Here is a 14,839-nt window from a genome sequence, read left to right as displayed (position 1 = left end):
GTTTTTAATCATTTTATCTTGTCAACATTTATAACATTTAAATATAACGTTTTAATATTATCACGCATTTTATAGTTTTTAATCATTTTATCTTGTAGGGTATATTACATATATTTTATTGCGATTACCTCACAGAGTGGTTACACGACATTTTCCCCCGAAAACTAGATGAGAAAATGTTGGTACTAACAAATTCTCTAGGCAATATAATTTCAATTTCCGTAGGTTAGTAACACTGACCTGTCACATACCTGATACCTTTGAGTATATATACATAGGCCGGTATTCATAGTCGGGTCTTATATTTAAGATCATCTTAAGTACTGTCTTAAGATGCCATCAACCAATCACAGAGCCGTATTAGCATCTTAAGACATTGCTTGAGACGATCTTGAAATAAGATTTGACTATGAATACCGGCCATAGAGGAGGAATGCCAGCACACTGAAAGTGTGTCCAAGATCTGTGCGAGAGAGAAAGGTATATCATGATACTTGCTCTCTCTGCGCATGCGTCAAACGCTATATGTACACAGAGCTGCCAGATTTTGCCGGGTTGCCCGGCACGGTAGGCCGACGCATGCGCTTACGAGTTGAAATACAGTAACGTATCACAAATCTGTAGACTCTTGTGACTACACACTCAGGTGTGCGTGGATAAGTAGAGAGTAGAATGTTCACATAATGATAAAAAATACACATTTTTCTGTAATTAAGAAAAATATTTTATTTGGCAAAAATACTACTGAGATATCCTCTGTACTGAGAGTACTGGGCCCGCCAAAATTAAGCGCCCATAATACACATAACTGTATTTGCCATCCATTACACATGCGCGGCTTGACCCATGGCGGGGGGTCTGGCAGCACTGTATGTACATACAATGGCATTGTATGTTTCACACACACATACAATTCGTAATTAACTACAAAAGTGCACAAGAAGTGTTGAAACTGCGGTGCAGATAATGATATTAACGCATGCGCAGAGAAAGCGAATATCATGATATACCTTTCTCTCTCGCACAGATCTTGGACACACTTTTGGTCTACATGAAACCATAGCAATTCCTCCTCCATGTATATACATATACTCAAAGTCACATACGCACACATACGTCAAAACGACTCTTCACACACGGATTTACTACTTCAACAGTGTTACTAACCTGCGGAAATTGAAATTGTATTGCCTAGAGAATTTTTTAGTACCAACATTTTCTCATCTAGTTTTCGGGAAAATGTCGTGTAACCCAGTTGCGACTTGCGACAGCCAATGAACGCCTAGTTTCTAGTTAAAGCTCAACAATCATTGGCTGTCGCAAGTCACAACTGGCTGCTTGCGACTTCTGTAGACAAGGCTTAAGGGCCATCTACAATGGAGAGTCGTAGACCGTACCGAACAGCACTAAAACTATGGCAATGCTGTCTAGAATAAAAACGACGTAGCAATAACATACAAGCCGGCCATCAAATGGTCTGTTCTTTCTAGCTGCACTGTTGCACTGGTGCAATAAGTTAGAATGAGAAAAAATATACTTGTCTTACTTTAACTTATTGCACCGGTGCAACAGTGCAGCTAGAAAGAACAGACCAAAAGAAAGGCGACCAAAAACTAATCCTGAATGCCCCAACGCTCATCGTAAGCACGCAATGAATTGGCTCAATGTCTGCTGTAGGCTGTAAACAGTAAAGCAATACGAAGTGGAGACATTTTCTACGACTACTGCTACGGCCTACGACTCTCCATTGTAGATGGCCCTTTACCTGGCTGCATCTGTTGCAAATTTAAGAACGCACCCCATCATGTGGCATCTATACTTCAGTTGACTTGAGTTGTTCCGAAATAAGGACACAATCTAACCCCTACGATTGTTGTCCTCCGTCATATTAAATCGTGGTACTTTGTCCCAATCGGGATGGAAATCCATTGGGTATAGGAGAAAGAAGAAGAAGAAAACTTGAGTTAACTTCAGTGTTTCTCTCAGTTATCTAAGGAATATCTTTAAAATATAATTTTATATATCTAATAATGTAATTGATACTCGATATAATTATGAACGTGATTACTCTAATCGCAGCTTTGTTTTTTGCTGAATTATGTTGCGGGACTTTGTTACCACCAACAGAAAAAAATAAAAAAGAAAAAGGAAAATTTATTAATAAAGTAAGTATTGTATATAAAAACACACACACACACATTTGATAAACATACTAATTACATTTACAAGGTATAAATATAAGAGGTTTTAGTTTTAAATAAAAAGAATATATTATATGAGAATTGTGTTTAAAAAATTGAGGCAAGGAAAAATATATAATTAATCTGACATAGGGTCGATTGTTCCAACCCTTATGGAAAAAACACTACAAATAACACTAAAAAAATACTCGAGTATAATTTGGGACAAAGGATAAACACTCAATTCAGTGTAAATGCTCATCTTGAGAGTTTACTCTTTAATTTACTTTTAATTAGAGTGTTATTTTCAATTTGGATGGTCGCCATCTAATTAAATGTTAATTTCAGTGTTAATCCTAAATTTAAAAATAACACTTAAATTAACACTCAATTAGATGGCAAATATTCAAGTTGAAAGTAATACTCAAATTATAACAATACTCAAAGTTAGCTGAACACTCTAATTGAATGTTTATTTCAGATATTCATCTTATGCCCATTTTTACCAATGTAGATTAACTTTAACCTTGGTTAAACTTGCTTTTTTTGCTTTTGTTTTTATTTAATATTTTCTAATCCAATGTTTGAGAGTGCACACTCAATATTAAATGTATACCTTCAACTGATAGATATTGAGTGTACATCCCCAATGTTTCAGTGTTCATATTTTATGTTGGAAGTATACACTCATTTATTGAGTGCCATACCCAAGTGTTGAAAGTATATTTTTAAATATTCAGTATTTAAACCCAACCTTTAGTATGAACACTCAATCTTTAGTATATTATAAATACTCAAGATTTGAGCGTATACACCTGAATTTGGGAGTAAACTCTCAAAATCAAGTATTAACACTCAATTTTGAGTGTAAACTTTTAAAATTAGAGTGTTTTTTCCATAAGGGAACTTCTTGGTAAACTTATCTATCAGGTAAATATGTGTCTGTCTTTATTTATATAAGAAACAAAATGAAGATAGACGTATGTTTCCTAGGCTGCGTTTGGAAACATCACTCAAGTGCTCTCAGGTGTCATTCTATCCTTGTTGCTTGTTGAATGTGTGACAAGGATAGAACGATACCCAAGAGCACTCAAGTGATGTTTCCGAACGCAGTCCTAGAAGATAGACCTAATAGATAAATTTAGCAAGAAGTTGGAACAACCAACCCATAAAAGAAGAGTCAAAGAGGAAAGAAAATTAAAGGATATATGTAAATAAGGAGATAAAACATTATGTCAGAGTAAGAAATGTTAGAATTTAGCAATTATAGGTGTATGAATAGGATAGTGCGTTTAACTTTTATGTGTAAATCTGGGGTATGCAGTACTGCAGTGAAAGTTCGAGTTTAATTTTGAATAAATCGTCAAATGAAAATCAAATCGAATGTCGTGTCATCTGTTAAATTAAAATGCTTCTTTGAAAACTATTGGATTATCTTTTGAAAGGTTAAAAAATACTAAGAAATTTTTTCGACTCCTATGTTATAGTTTATGCATGGCAACTGCGAAAACACTATAAGGGTGTTTCACGTTCCATAGTGCATTAACTTAATTTTTATAAAGTGTTGCACATGAAGGTTAAATAACCGATAAATTCAGAAAACTGGATGTTTAGTTAAGAAATGAGATGTGCCAAGTCTATTTCTTGGCAAAATAACTAAACAAAATAAGGTAATATAGGAACAAAAATAAACGAGATAAGGTATATATGAAATAGATCTAGCAAATTATATAAATTAATGGATATAAGGAAAATATATAGAAATGGAAATTAATTAGTCAACAAGTTAAAATATAAATAAATATGTGGTTAAATCATAATATAATATCCATGTTCTCTTGGTCATATATGTTGACGGATAAATTTCATCTTATTCTTAATTACACTTATTAAACATCGCCTTAACAATTCATTAATTATACATGTTAAACATCTTAACAATTCATTGTATTATATATAGAGATGATATATATATGAGAATTCAATAACTACGGATTTTCGCAAACGACGTCTCACGTAAAAAAGGCAGTAGTGGTGCCTTGCGCTACTAGTAGTGCAACTTTATCAAGAAGCAAGGTATAGTTTTGTGCCATGTGTATGAGCTCATACACTTGGCGTAAGACTATACCTTGTTTCTTGATAAAGTAATATTATTCTATTTGAAATAAGAAAGTAAAGTGTATATAGTGTACACTTATGTAGCAGATTATAATGTAATCTTTGATTATACGACACTTAAAATATATTAAGTACTTGACTGAATATATTATCGAGGTCATCATCTTGAGTAATGTTATAAAGGTTTTACTTGGCACTCGTTATTTGTTAAAAAGTTATAAACAAAAAGTTTGAAAAATGAAATGTAATTATTTTGATAGATATTTTCGGTAATTATACCGAACTACGGCTCCACTTCCAAATAGGCTGAAATTTTTTGTAATTGCTTAGAGAGTAATGTAAATAATAATTTTAAGTCAAGGGAAGTACACAAAAAAAATTTATAAACAAAAGTTATTTAAAAATATACCATATTGTTTTCTGATTAATGTGGAATGAAATTCGTCCTCCCAGGACACACACACGCGCGCGCGCGCACACACACACACACACACACACATACACACACACACAGGGGGGGAGATGCAAGGGGGGCCTTCGGTCTCCTTCCCGCAGTTCCCGCACCCGCCCCATCGATAGGTGCCCTGGGTAGAAGTACGCAAAAATATGGTGCGTGTATTTTGTTGAAAAATAATTATGTCAGTTAAGTCGTAATTTGTTAAAATTTTATTAAAATTTTATTTGTTTGTTTAATAGACGATATATTACAATTTATTATATTATAAATGTATGATGTGTTTTTTCTAATAAAATTTATTTATACTGTATTAAATTTATTATATCTCCATTTTTTTTTTAAATTAGAATTTTTGTTTTTAAATCGTTTCTAAAATCTGTTATCCATAATGCAGTAAGCGGGAGACCCCCCGCCCCCTCCAAACACACACACACACACACACACACACACACACACACACACGCGCGCGCGCGCGCGCGCAATCAAGTGATGACTCTAAAGTCATGAATGCTATGAATTCTGCACAACATTTCAAATAATTATCAAATTCTGGAAATTGTATGAAACTTACGTATATACTTACATATTTATATCTTAACTTTTAATACTTTTAAATGTGTGTGTGTAAATAATTTCTTATTTTTAATTTTCTAAGTTATCCAAAGGTCCTGTGGATCAAGATGTTTTCCAAAGAAACTTGGTAGTAAAAAATATCAAACAACAGGACATTCTTCATGAATCTGGTCGATATTTTCAAAATACTAAGCAGAGAAGATTTAAAGGAGACATCCTAGGATATTGTACACCCGTGAGTATTTACCCAATAAATAAAATGTAAATAATATTTTAGTAGATTGCCAACAGATTTTTTTCAAAAGTTGCTAACAAATTAGCATCTGTTATTTCACCAATATACGATTCGCTAACAGTGATTGTTTATAAATTCTAACAACAGAAAGCAGAAATCGAGTAGAATCGGCACTGCGCGGACAATTTAATGGCAACAAAAATCAAATAGAAATCTGAAATCTTTTTTTGATTACTGCCGCCAGTCTATTGACATAGAGTATGAGCAGTAAACATTGTCATATTTTCATCGACAATTTGCTAACATCTAATATTGCAAACTCTATATGCAATTTGTTGTCTTTTTGTCATTAAAAATTCATAGTATACTTTGTCGAAAACCTGACTACAAGCTTTACTGTCTAAATACATAATTAGTGTAAAATTGTCAACTATATTTAAAAAAAAATAAATATATCCCATTATATATTTGCATTAAATATAATTCTATATTACAGTGGAATAAAAATGGTTTTGAAATTTCCAAAATATTTCATGGCAAATTTACAATGATATCTCCAGTATGGTTAACTTTTCCTTTTGGTAATACGTCAACCTATCAATTGTCTACTCATTCTGTTCAAACTAAGTGGATAAAAGAAATGAGAGCCAATAACAATGTTAATCATATCGTAAAGCGTAAGTTGAAAATAATTATTACTTGACAAACAACATAAATCAATTTTTGTCGAAACTGAAATATTAAGAGATTCAGACTTAGAAAAGGTAGGGTCACTGCACCATTTGTTGTCACTGTTCCATTTCTGATGCCGTACTTAAGCCGCCTGCTCGCTTATCGGCGGCACTACGCACCAACTGGCTGGAAACAACGCAGCTAAATTAGTTTGATTACAATAACAAATTTTATTTGCTGTCCTGACAAATTTGGACCAGCAGTGATGATTTTGCTATATTAACAAAATATATTTGCTACACTGTTTTGTTCTCACAGTAAATTAATTTGATTCTACTTAACAGTTTAGTAACGGACAAATTTACTTAACAAAATTTGTTTAGTTGTATTGACAAAACATATTTTGCTGTAAAGATCAACATCATGAAAAATTAGTTATAATAACAAATTTTTTTTGCTGTCACAACGAATATGCCGTAGCAATGATGGTTTTGCTGTCACAGCAAAACTATTTTTCTCCGTATAGAGGCTCACGATTTCTTAATAGTTATTAAGATTAATATAGTGGCAATCAAGCCACTAAATTGAATGTTATTTATATTTTGCGAAGTATAGAACTTGAGTTTCTATTAATTAAAAATTTAATAAATTGCATTGTGGAAACATTAATTAATACGATTAGTGCTTACAACACATAATACAGTTTACATTAAAGCATTAATACAATAATGGTGCTTATAGCACAATACATTAATATTGAGTGGAAGAGATTCTTCTCTTCTGGATCTTGGATCTTTCTTTCCGCTTCTTTTTGGCATACGGGAAATTATAATATAAATTTTGAATAATAATCAATTCTCAAAGGATTTGTTGGGCAGGATACGGAAAGGGTGGAAATACCAGTAGTAATAATCACATACGATATAATATTACGAGGACTTTATTACAACACGATTAGCTCGCTACACTCGAAGACGTGTGTATGTGAATGTGAGGATGTGCGTGAGCGAACGAGTTAAGGCCATCACACAATGCCAGGCAACAGGCAATAGGAACAGGAAATAAAGAAAGAGAGAAAGATCCTTTCTTTTTCTCTTTCATTATTTCTGTTCCTATTGTGTTTAGGCCCTTAGAGTCGAGTAGAGTGCCCGGAAGGATCGAAAGTGCAATGTATCGATACTCGCGATTGTTTGCCATACGAAGGATGTTACGTATCTCACATACCGCGCGAGTGCTTGAATACTCAACAGGATTTATAAATGTTCCTAATTAAATGCTTTAATTAATAATACACAATTTATAACCAACATTGTTAAGTCCATTTCTGTTAATTTCTTAATAAATAATAATCAGCATTGTAAAGAAATAATTAAGAAACAAGTATAAGAAACAATTTATTCTAATTAAATTAGCTACGTATTGAATTACTTTATTCTATTTAAAAACTTTAAATGTTCGTTGCTGAAGTTCCTTTTCTTAGGCCTGTTTCTACCAACGTAGATTAACTTTAATCTTGGTCTTTAATTTACTTGTTATCTCATTCTAATTCCAAAAATCAGAAAGAGATAAAGAGTAAGTTAATCCAAAATTAAAGTTAATCTACATTGGTAAAAATAGATCTTAGCTGCGTATTTGAATCACTTTATTCTATTCAAAAACTTTAAATGTTCATTGCTAAAGTTCTTTTTCTTATTAAGATTAATAATTAAACATTATTTACCAATTTAAATAATATTTTATTCACTAATATAATTAAATCTTAGTTTGTTAATTGTGTTATTGTTAAATAATATAATTTATTTCAGATTGGATGGAAAACTTCTTTTATACATTTGAATTTCATATTTATAGATCTTTTCTATTCACTTTTTCGTATGTTTACCTAATCACATTGGTATTTAAGTAAAAAATGATTAAACTTTTAATCTGGTAATATTTAAGAATATTTGTTAATTAACCGAAAAACATTTCACTGATTTTTAGTGATTTTTACTTCAGAATTAGTGTATAATCACTGAAAGATCAGTGTATTTATTTCACTGATTGACAAGTTATAAGTATATCACTAAAATCTGTGTATTTTCACTGATTGTACTTTACAGAGTAAGTTGTTTATATTTATCTTTTAAATAATTTTGTATAAATATTTTTGCATTGTTAAACTGCGTTTAATCTATGTATGATCTGTTTAAACATTTGTTCTTTTTAATTTTATTTACAATAAATACTAGATTTAACAGACTAAAGAGGGGGGGGGGTCACGAAAAGGACAATTTTCGACGCATATAATAAAAATATATTAATTTACTCAACTGTAGTTTTATATAAAATTGTGAAAGTCCAATACAACTATTTGTCTGAAGACATTTTATATACATAATTACGTTGTAAATACAATTATTCTTATTATAATATATGTTTTCTTAGATCAATAATAAGAAAAATTGTTTAAATGAAAAAATTTTAGAGAAAAACAAACAAGAAAACAAAAGAAAAATTTTTACTTATTTACTATCAAAAAATGAAAAATGCTATTATTGTAGTACTAAATGGATCATCCGCATTAATCATTGTGAGCAAGACTTGTAATGTTCCAAGAATGACCTGCGACGTAAACTTAAAGTTCATTGACCAACAATATCTGATCGAATTGGTTCAAAGTTAGTTTTCGAATAAAAGAAATTTGGTTAATTGACATCGACATTTTTCAATAGGTTTTCCAATTAATAAAAAAGCTTATTGTATTCAGTAAAGTAGATAGAAGCTGAAAATATTAAAACCACTTAAGAATAATATTTCTGGCCGAAAATTGTTTGATAATTTTATGAAACGTCGATCCTTAACTTTTTAAAAAGAAATCGGAATAAGTCAACGGCATATGTCATTGAAGAATTTATTCGTGAATTTGTGTGTTTTCTGAAGTGGTAATATTATTAAATGATTATAAAATAGTGCTTTATGATCCTCAAAGAATTTGTAACATGGATGGACCGGAATGTGTCCAACAGCCACAGCAGTTGTAATTGCTGAACGAGGAAAAACAGCACGAATAAAATTATTTTCTCAATACTAGTGACACTTTTATATTAAGATGCCCATTCATGAATGTAACTTAATAATATAATCTATCGTACGTAAAGCAATTACTTGAATAAACATCCTTATCAATAAATAGATTAAAAATACTATTAAAAACACTATTTAATTACCACACTTAATTTAATTCACACAATATACATATATACAATATCACTCAATGTACACTTATTGATTTTTTGCAATCATGACGTAATCACAAATGCGGATTAGAATGAAGTCACTCATTTTCTGAGTCAATAGTGGTTGACAGAGTATCGTAGACAAGTGTTAATATTATAGTGTCAACTGGCGTCGGAAACGTGAACTGAACAACGATGATGGCATATTAAATAAATAATTAATAAAAAGTTTATCTGAAATAAAAAATTTATGTTTATATTTTAGACATTGCATGACGATGGCTCCGCTTGTAGAGCACGTAAATCAAACCCAAGCTATCGATTGAATCTACTTAGAATTTGATTGGCTTAGCCGTTATTGAGATCTGATAATCTTACGTGCTTGCACTCATGTATTACAGTACATGGTGTGGTCTCGCGCTGCGCGTTTAGTTGGCGCGAGACACTACTGTATCTCTTGATTATTTAAAAGAATTTAAAAATTAACAAAGTATTCAAAGACATTAGACAACAAAAAAAGTTTAATAATAAACGCGTTTATTTCATCGAAAATCCTTAAAGTGGTCACAATTGGTGCGATGACCCTATACTGAAACCTCGCAATAGTATACCGTTCGGCTTTGAGTCCACTTGAGAGATGACCTAATTTCACTTTTACCTTGAAATTCAAGGATGTAATGATATTGTATCTAGCGTTAGTTTATGATTGCGTTTCACTGTGTTCAGTACTTAATTGATATAGTTTTTAAAATATTTTATTTTCCTTTTTGGATTTTTTTTAGAATAAAAAAGTTGTCTTTATATGAGAATTTTTTTAATTTTTCAAAACAACCATTTTTGTAATAAACTAATTAGAGCAAAATGTCTTTTTATTTGATTATTTGATTATTTTTAACCAATGTTAACAGTTTGATAATTACTCTGTTGTTAGTATGTTTATATATTTTTATTTATTACAATTGATATGGACTTTGTATAGTCGAAACGTTTCGTGAAACATTTAACATTATATTTCTCATCATGTTTTATTTGTTTTACATTTATTGTTTAAATTATGTTAGCCAATAAATTATAAATTTTGATAGGACAATATTGTTTTAGCTTATTTATTGACCCGTTTCTTAATATTTATTGCTTTGCATAACCGAGTTTTTTATATGGATTTATACAAACTTGTAAGCATTTTTTACTTAGATATGTCTGCAAAATTGTCATGAGAAACACCAATATAAGTCTATAATTTTTCTTTATATTAATATCGGTAAAAAATACATTCAATAATAGATGCCTTTTATATTAGAATTTAATGTTAATTACAAATTTGTTTTTTATGAAATGTATTTTTAATAATAAAATTAAATATTTTCTATAGCCAAATTTATTACTTTATAATAGCAGTTGGCATGATTTGCAACTTTTGACTAAATTTTTAAAATGACCTAATTTCTTGCCAATTATGTGATAACGGCTTATTATTGTTTTATAACATCTTTCAATGAGTCTATTATTACAATATAGAATTTCCTAATTAACCCAATTTTATATGTACAAAATATATTTATTTTATTAACAAATCACAAAATAAAATTTTTTAAATTAATTTTTTTTTATAACTAAGTTTTAAAAATGATACGTACGTTCTACTCGTTTAATGTGTATGAGACATTTTTAAGTATATTTTTAATTATTTTTAATACTACAGTTGTAAAAACTAGAGTTTTTTTTCTGTTCCCCAAAAATTCGTTTCTTTATTTATAATGTTAAATAATCAATTCTATTGAAGCATAATTATTATAGTGAATCTACACTGATTTTATATTTTCAGTTATACCTAGAGTATTATTTGAACACTGGTCAATTGACGATATTATTAAGATATACAGTAATGGAGAGAGTCAAACTCAATTAACAATATCTCTCTTAGACGCTGCTAAGGTATTGTGTAACATACATTAATAATTTTTATATATAATATATAGAGTATCTCAAAAAAATAGGCAATCTCTTGCAAACGCAAACCAAGTGAAAATAATTATCACCCCGCACAATTTATACATACAGGTATATGTGTATATATACACATGCGAGCAAGTTGACAAGTGCAACGCACGCAGTAAACCTTAAAATAGCAATTTTCAAAAATTTTTATCTCCGAAACTAGACATAGACATAGAAAGGTCGCACAAATTGTAATTTTTCATTAGGACTATAAGTACTACAATATATAAAAAATTCAAGGAAATTGACCGAGCTTTTTTTTTCATATAAATTGTGCGGGGTCCTTTCTATAAATGTTTTTCTACAACTTTTATTTCTCTACAAAATTAAGATAGAAAAAGCATTTTTTTAAATAATTTTTTATACTGGTTTCTGAATGTTTAATTAATTTACAGAAATTGTTTTTATATTACATAAGGTTTTTTAATATAGTATTTATATAGATTTCTGCATACTAAGTCGAGGAACTAAAAGCAACCTAGTAAAAGAAGAAGCATTAAAACAGCAGATTTTTTAATTTTCTAATCTCCAAAAAATATACTACTAAAAAAAGGAAACACTTTTCATATACTGAGAATTTAGACTATTTTCAAAACTCAGCAAAAAATCATCGCAGAGACAAAACCCAAAAAGCGTTTTAAAGCTTAAAACTTTTTTTAAACGCTTTTTGCCGATTTTAGTTATTTTCTTTTACAAATACGATGCAATGATAAAGCTTAATCTATTGAAATAAAAATTTTTTATGTGACTTTGCTGGATTGGGTTTGGCATGAAAAAAGCATAGAGAATTTGTTATTTGCATCTTGTAGCGAAATCTATTTTAAAACTGTATAATAGGGGCCTATACAAGAAATCAATTGAAAGGTAGTAGATCTTATGTATTTTTGGTTCCTGAATCCAAAACTGTTGTTAGAATTAGGGGGTCACTTGTATTTTTTAAGATATCGTCATGAAAATAACAAAAAATGGTAAATATTGCGTTTAACGAAGTACAACACACACACACACACACACACACATACACACACCGCGCGCGCGCGCAATATATATTTTCAGAAAACGTGTGGGCGGGGGAGTCTCCGTTTCTCCCTCTGCACCTCCTCCTATTTTTTACTTACTAAAATATAATACATAAAAATCTTGTATTTGCAGACTTTCCATTTCAATGGGTATGTTTTAGAAATATGGAATCAGTTTGTATTTGCAGGTGCAAATCTATCAATTGTCACTGCTGTAGTCCAGTCTATTGCACGAAAGTTGAGAAAACATAATTTAGATGTTATAGTAGCAATACCACCGTTCAGAGGGTACTTGATACTTCTTAAATATTAAGCATAAATATAATTTTATTTATTTATTCGAATCTTTTTTTAGCACACAAGTTGAATTGTTTTCAAAGCAGCAATTTGATGAACTAGCACCGTACGTAAACGCTTTTTCGCTTATGACTTACGATTATTCGAGTATTCAAAGGCCAGGTCCAAATAGTCCCCTCAACTGGATCAGACAGTGTGTAAAATTATTAACGCCGGAAGATGATCCCAGACGATCTCAAATTTTATTGGGTATTAACTTTTATGGTTACAATTATACGCCAGAAGGTGGTAGAGCAATTCTCAGCTCTGATTATTTAGAGATACTAAAATCGTTTAAAGGAAAGATTCGTTGGGATGACAGTAGCAAAGAGCATTTCTTTGAACCAAAGTAATATTTCATTATAATTTATCTCCTTTCTTGTCTTTACTCCCTTTCTCTTTATTCTTTCTTGTATTTGTCTTTGTTTTTCCCTCTTTTCTTCTTTGTTCACGTTTTTCCCCCTTTTTACCCTATTCATTACTTTTTTATCTTTGCAAGATTTTTTTCTACTTTTTTTACTTTTATTTCGTTTTTTCCTTTTCTCTTTTTTCTTTATTTTTCTATATTTTTTATAATTAATATAAAGAATGCAAGAAAAACATTTTTTAATATTATATTTATAAATTTATGCATTTATTTCAGATTAGCTACAGGTAATAGTTATGTCTTCTACCCTACGTTATATTCAATCAAGACTCGATTAGACCTTGCTAACGAATTGGGTACAGGAATCTCAATTTGGGAATTAGGTCAAGGATTGAATTATTTTTATGATCTATTATAAATTGTTATATATATAAAAGTTTTCGTTTTATATAATCATAATTTTGTAATATCTAGATATAAAGATACATGTACATAAAAAAAGTCACGGAATATATTTCAATAATTGCATATAACATATATGTAGCATTATAGATAAAATATGTAAATTATGATTTATATAATTTTAATGCACGCATATATCATTATAATTTGTTATACTATCATCATTATCAACATTATTGTCTTTATTGTTCGAGTCACGACCTTTGAACGTCATCATAATCTGTGGTCCTTTCAGAATGTGATACATTAATGCCCAATTCATCTTCATTGGTAATAAGCTAATAAATAATAATGTTATTAACTTTAATATACATTTATATAATTAGATACAGTGTCCGGTTTTAATTAATCCATCAAAAGCGTTTTACAGAAAACAATTTTATATCAAAATTGCTTGACCTCAAGGGGGACACAAGATAACAATATTAATTTACATGCAAATGATGCCACTTTCGAAAAGTTCACGAATTATCATTTTTCTTAAATAGAACTTAATATTTTTTCTCTCGGTATGTTTGTGAAATAAAATTAAAGAATTGTGTAACTCATAGAAAAAAATAAAAAAACTCTAAACTAATACACATGATTGGATTTGTCTTGACAAGAATTATAATTTTTGTTATAAGAAAAATCAAGTTCTATTTAATAAAAGTATTAATTATAGAAAAATAATATATAGAAAATAATATAGAAGTATAAAAAGGGGAGAGAAAAGAAGGAAAAGAAGTAAAAATAGGGAAGTAGAAAAAAAGAAAAAATCTAGAGAAGATAAAAATGTCTCGAAAGTATGATGCCATCTGTAAATAAACTCAAAAAGCAAAGATCATTAAATTAATCTCTTATAACATTGATTTTATGTGAATTTTATGAATATTAATATTTTATAAAAATTTTTTAATTGTTATTCTATAACATATTCCTAAACATTATAATTACATTTTAGAAATATTATTGTTAATGTTCTACTCACATATATATTTTATAATAATATTCTAGGCAATATTAAAAACTATCAATGGATTAAGTAGATCGCCTAACGGTCTGCATCGAATCTTAGTGATAAATATAATATTTCTGTTAATTTAAATTTCTTTAGCCCATTTAAACTGCGCGCCGACAGGTTACATCAGATTGCAACAATTATTAAGCTAAATATGCTCAAGATGAAAGATTTATAAGTTTGTTATTTTATGTGAGTCGATAT

The 14,839-nt window shown here is 29.7% G+C and overlaps 3 protein-coding genes across 7 annotated transcripts in view; 1 reads left to right on the top strand and 2 right to left on the bottom strand.

Moving 5' to 3' along the window:
- The window catches only part of LOC105832401 (short-chain dehydrogenase/reductase family 16C member 6), a 43,041-nt gene extending 41,808 nt beyond the window's left edge, over positions 1-1,233 (bottom strand). The window contains exon 1 of one of the 4 annotated variants that reach the window (XM_036284724.1): positions 1,011-1,233. The gene's annotated coding sequence lies outside the window, so the exon portion shown is untranslated. Of the gene's footprint in view, positions 1-128; positions 307-1,010 lie in introns of those variants that run through there. The other 3 variants (XM_036284723.1, XM_036284725.1, XM_036284722.1) reach the window with 3 other exon arrangements.
- Positions 1,234-1,682: 449 nt separating this feature from the next.
- Positions 1,683-13,674, top strand: LOC105840306 (chitinase domain-containing protein 1). The gene is made up of 7 exons (XM_036284718.1): positions 1,683-2,165; positions 5,411-5,563; positions 6,060-6,240; positions 11,279-11,388; positions 12,604-12,758; positions 12,826-13,155; positions 13,450-13,674. The coding sequence occupies exons 1-7, from the start codon at positions 2,055-2,057 to the stop codon at positions 13,589-13,591; spliced, it is 1,182 nt and encodes a 393-aa protein (XP_036140611.1). The 5' UTR covers positions 1,683-2,054; the 3' UTR covers positions 13,592-13,674.
- Positions 13,665-14,839, bottom strand: part of LOC105835775 (estradiol 17-beta-dehydrogenase 11) — a 19,642-nt gene continuing 18,467 nt past the window's right edge. For both annotated transcript variants that reach the window (XM_036284719.1, XM_036284720.1), the window contains exon 8: positions 13,665-13,913. In XM_036284719.1, coding sequence (XP_036140612.1) covers positions 13,757-13,913 — 157 coding nt within the window. In that variant the 3' untranslated portion in view covers positions 13,665-13,756. The remainder of the gene's footprint in view (positions 13,914-14,839) is intronic.

This window comes from Monomorium pharaonis, chromosome 3 (genome assembly GCF_013373865.1).
Source record: "Monomorium pharaonis isolate MP-MQ-018 chromosome 3, ASM1337386v2, whole genome shotgun sequence".
Classification (NCBI taxonomy): Eukaryota; Metazoa; Arthropoda; class Insecta; order Hymenoptera; family Formicidae; genus Monomorium; species Monomorium pharaonis.
This window is presented reverse-complemented; position numbering and strand designations above follow the sequence as displayed.

Bases quoted from the DNA above. Each gene is read 5' to 3' on its own strand.
- LOC105840306 (XM_036284718.1), top strand. From the start codon at position 2,055: ATGAACGTGATTACTCTAATCGCAGCTTTGTTTTTTGCTGAATTATGT. The intron at 12,759-12,825 runs GTACTTGATACT...ATCTTTTTTTAG, and splicing joins GCAATACCACCGTTCAGAGG to CACACAAGTTGAATTGTTTT. The intron at 13,156-13,449 runs GTAATATTTCAT...CATTTATTTCAG, and splicing joins GAGCATTTCTTTGAACCAAA to ATTAGCTACAGGTAATAGTT.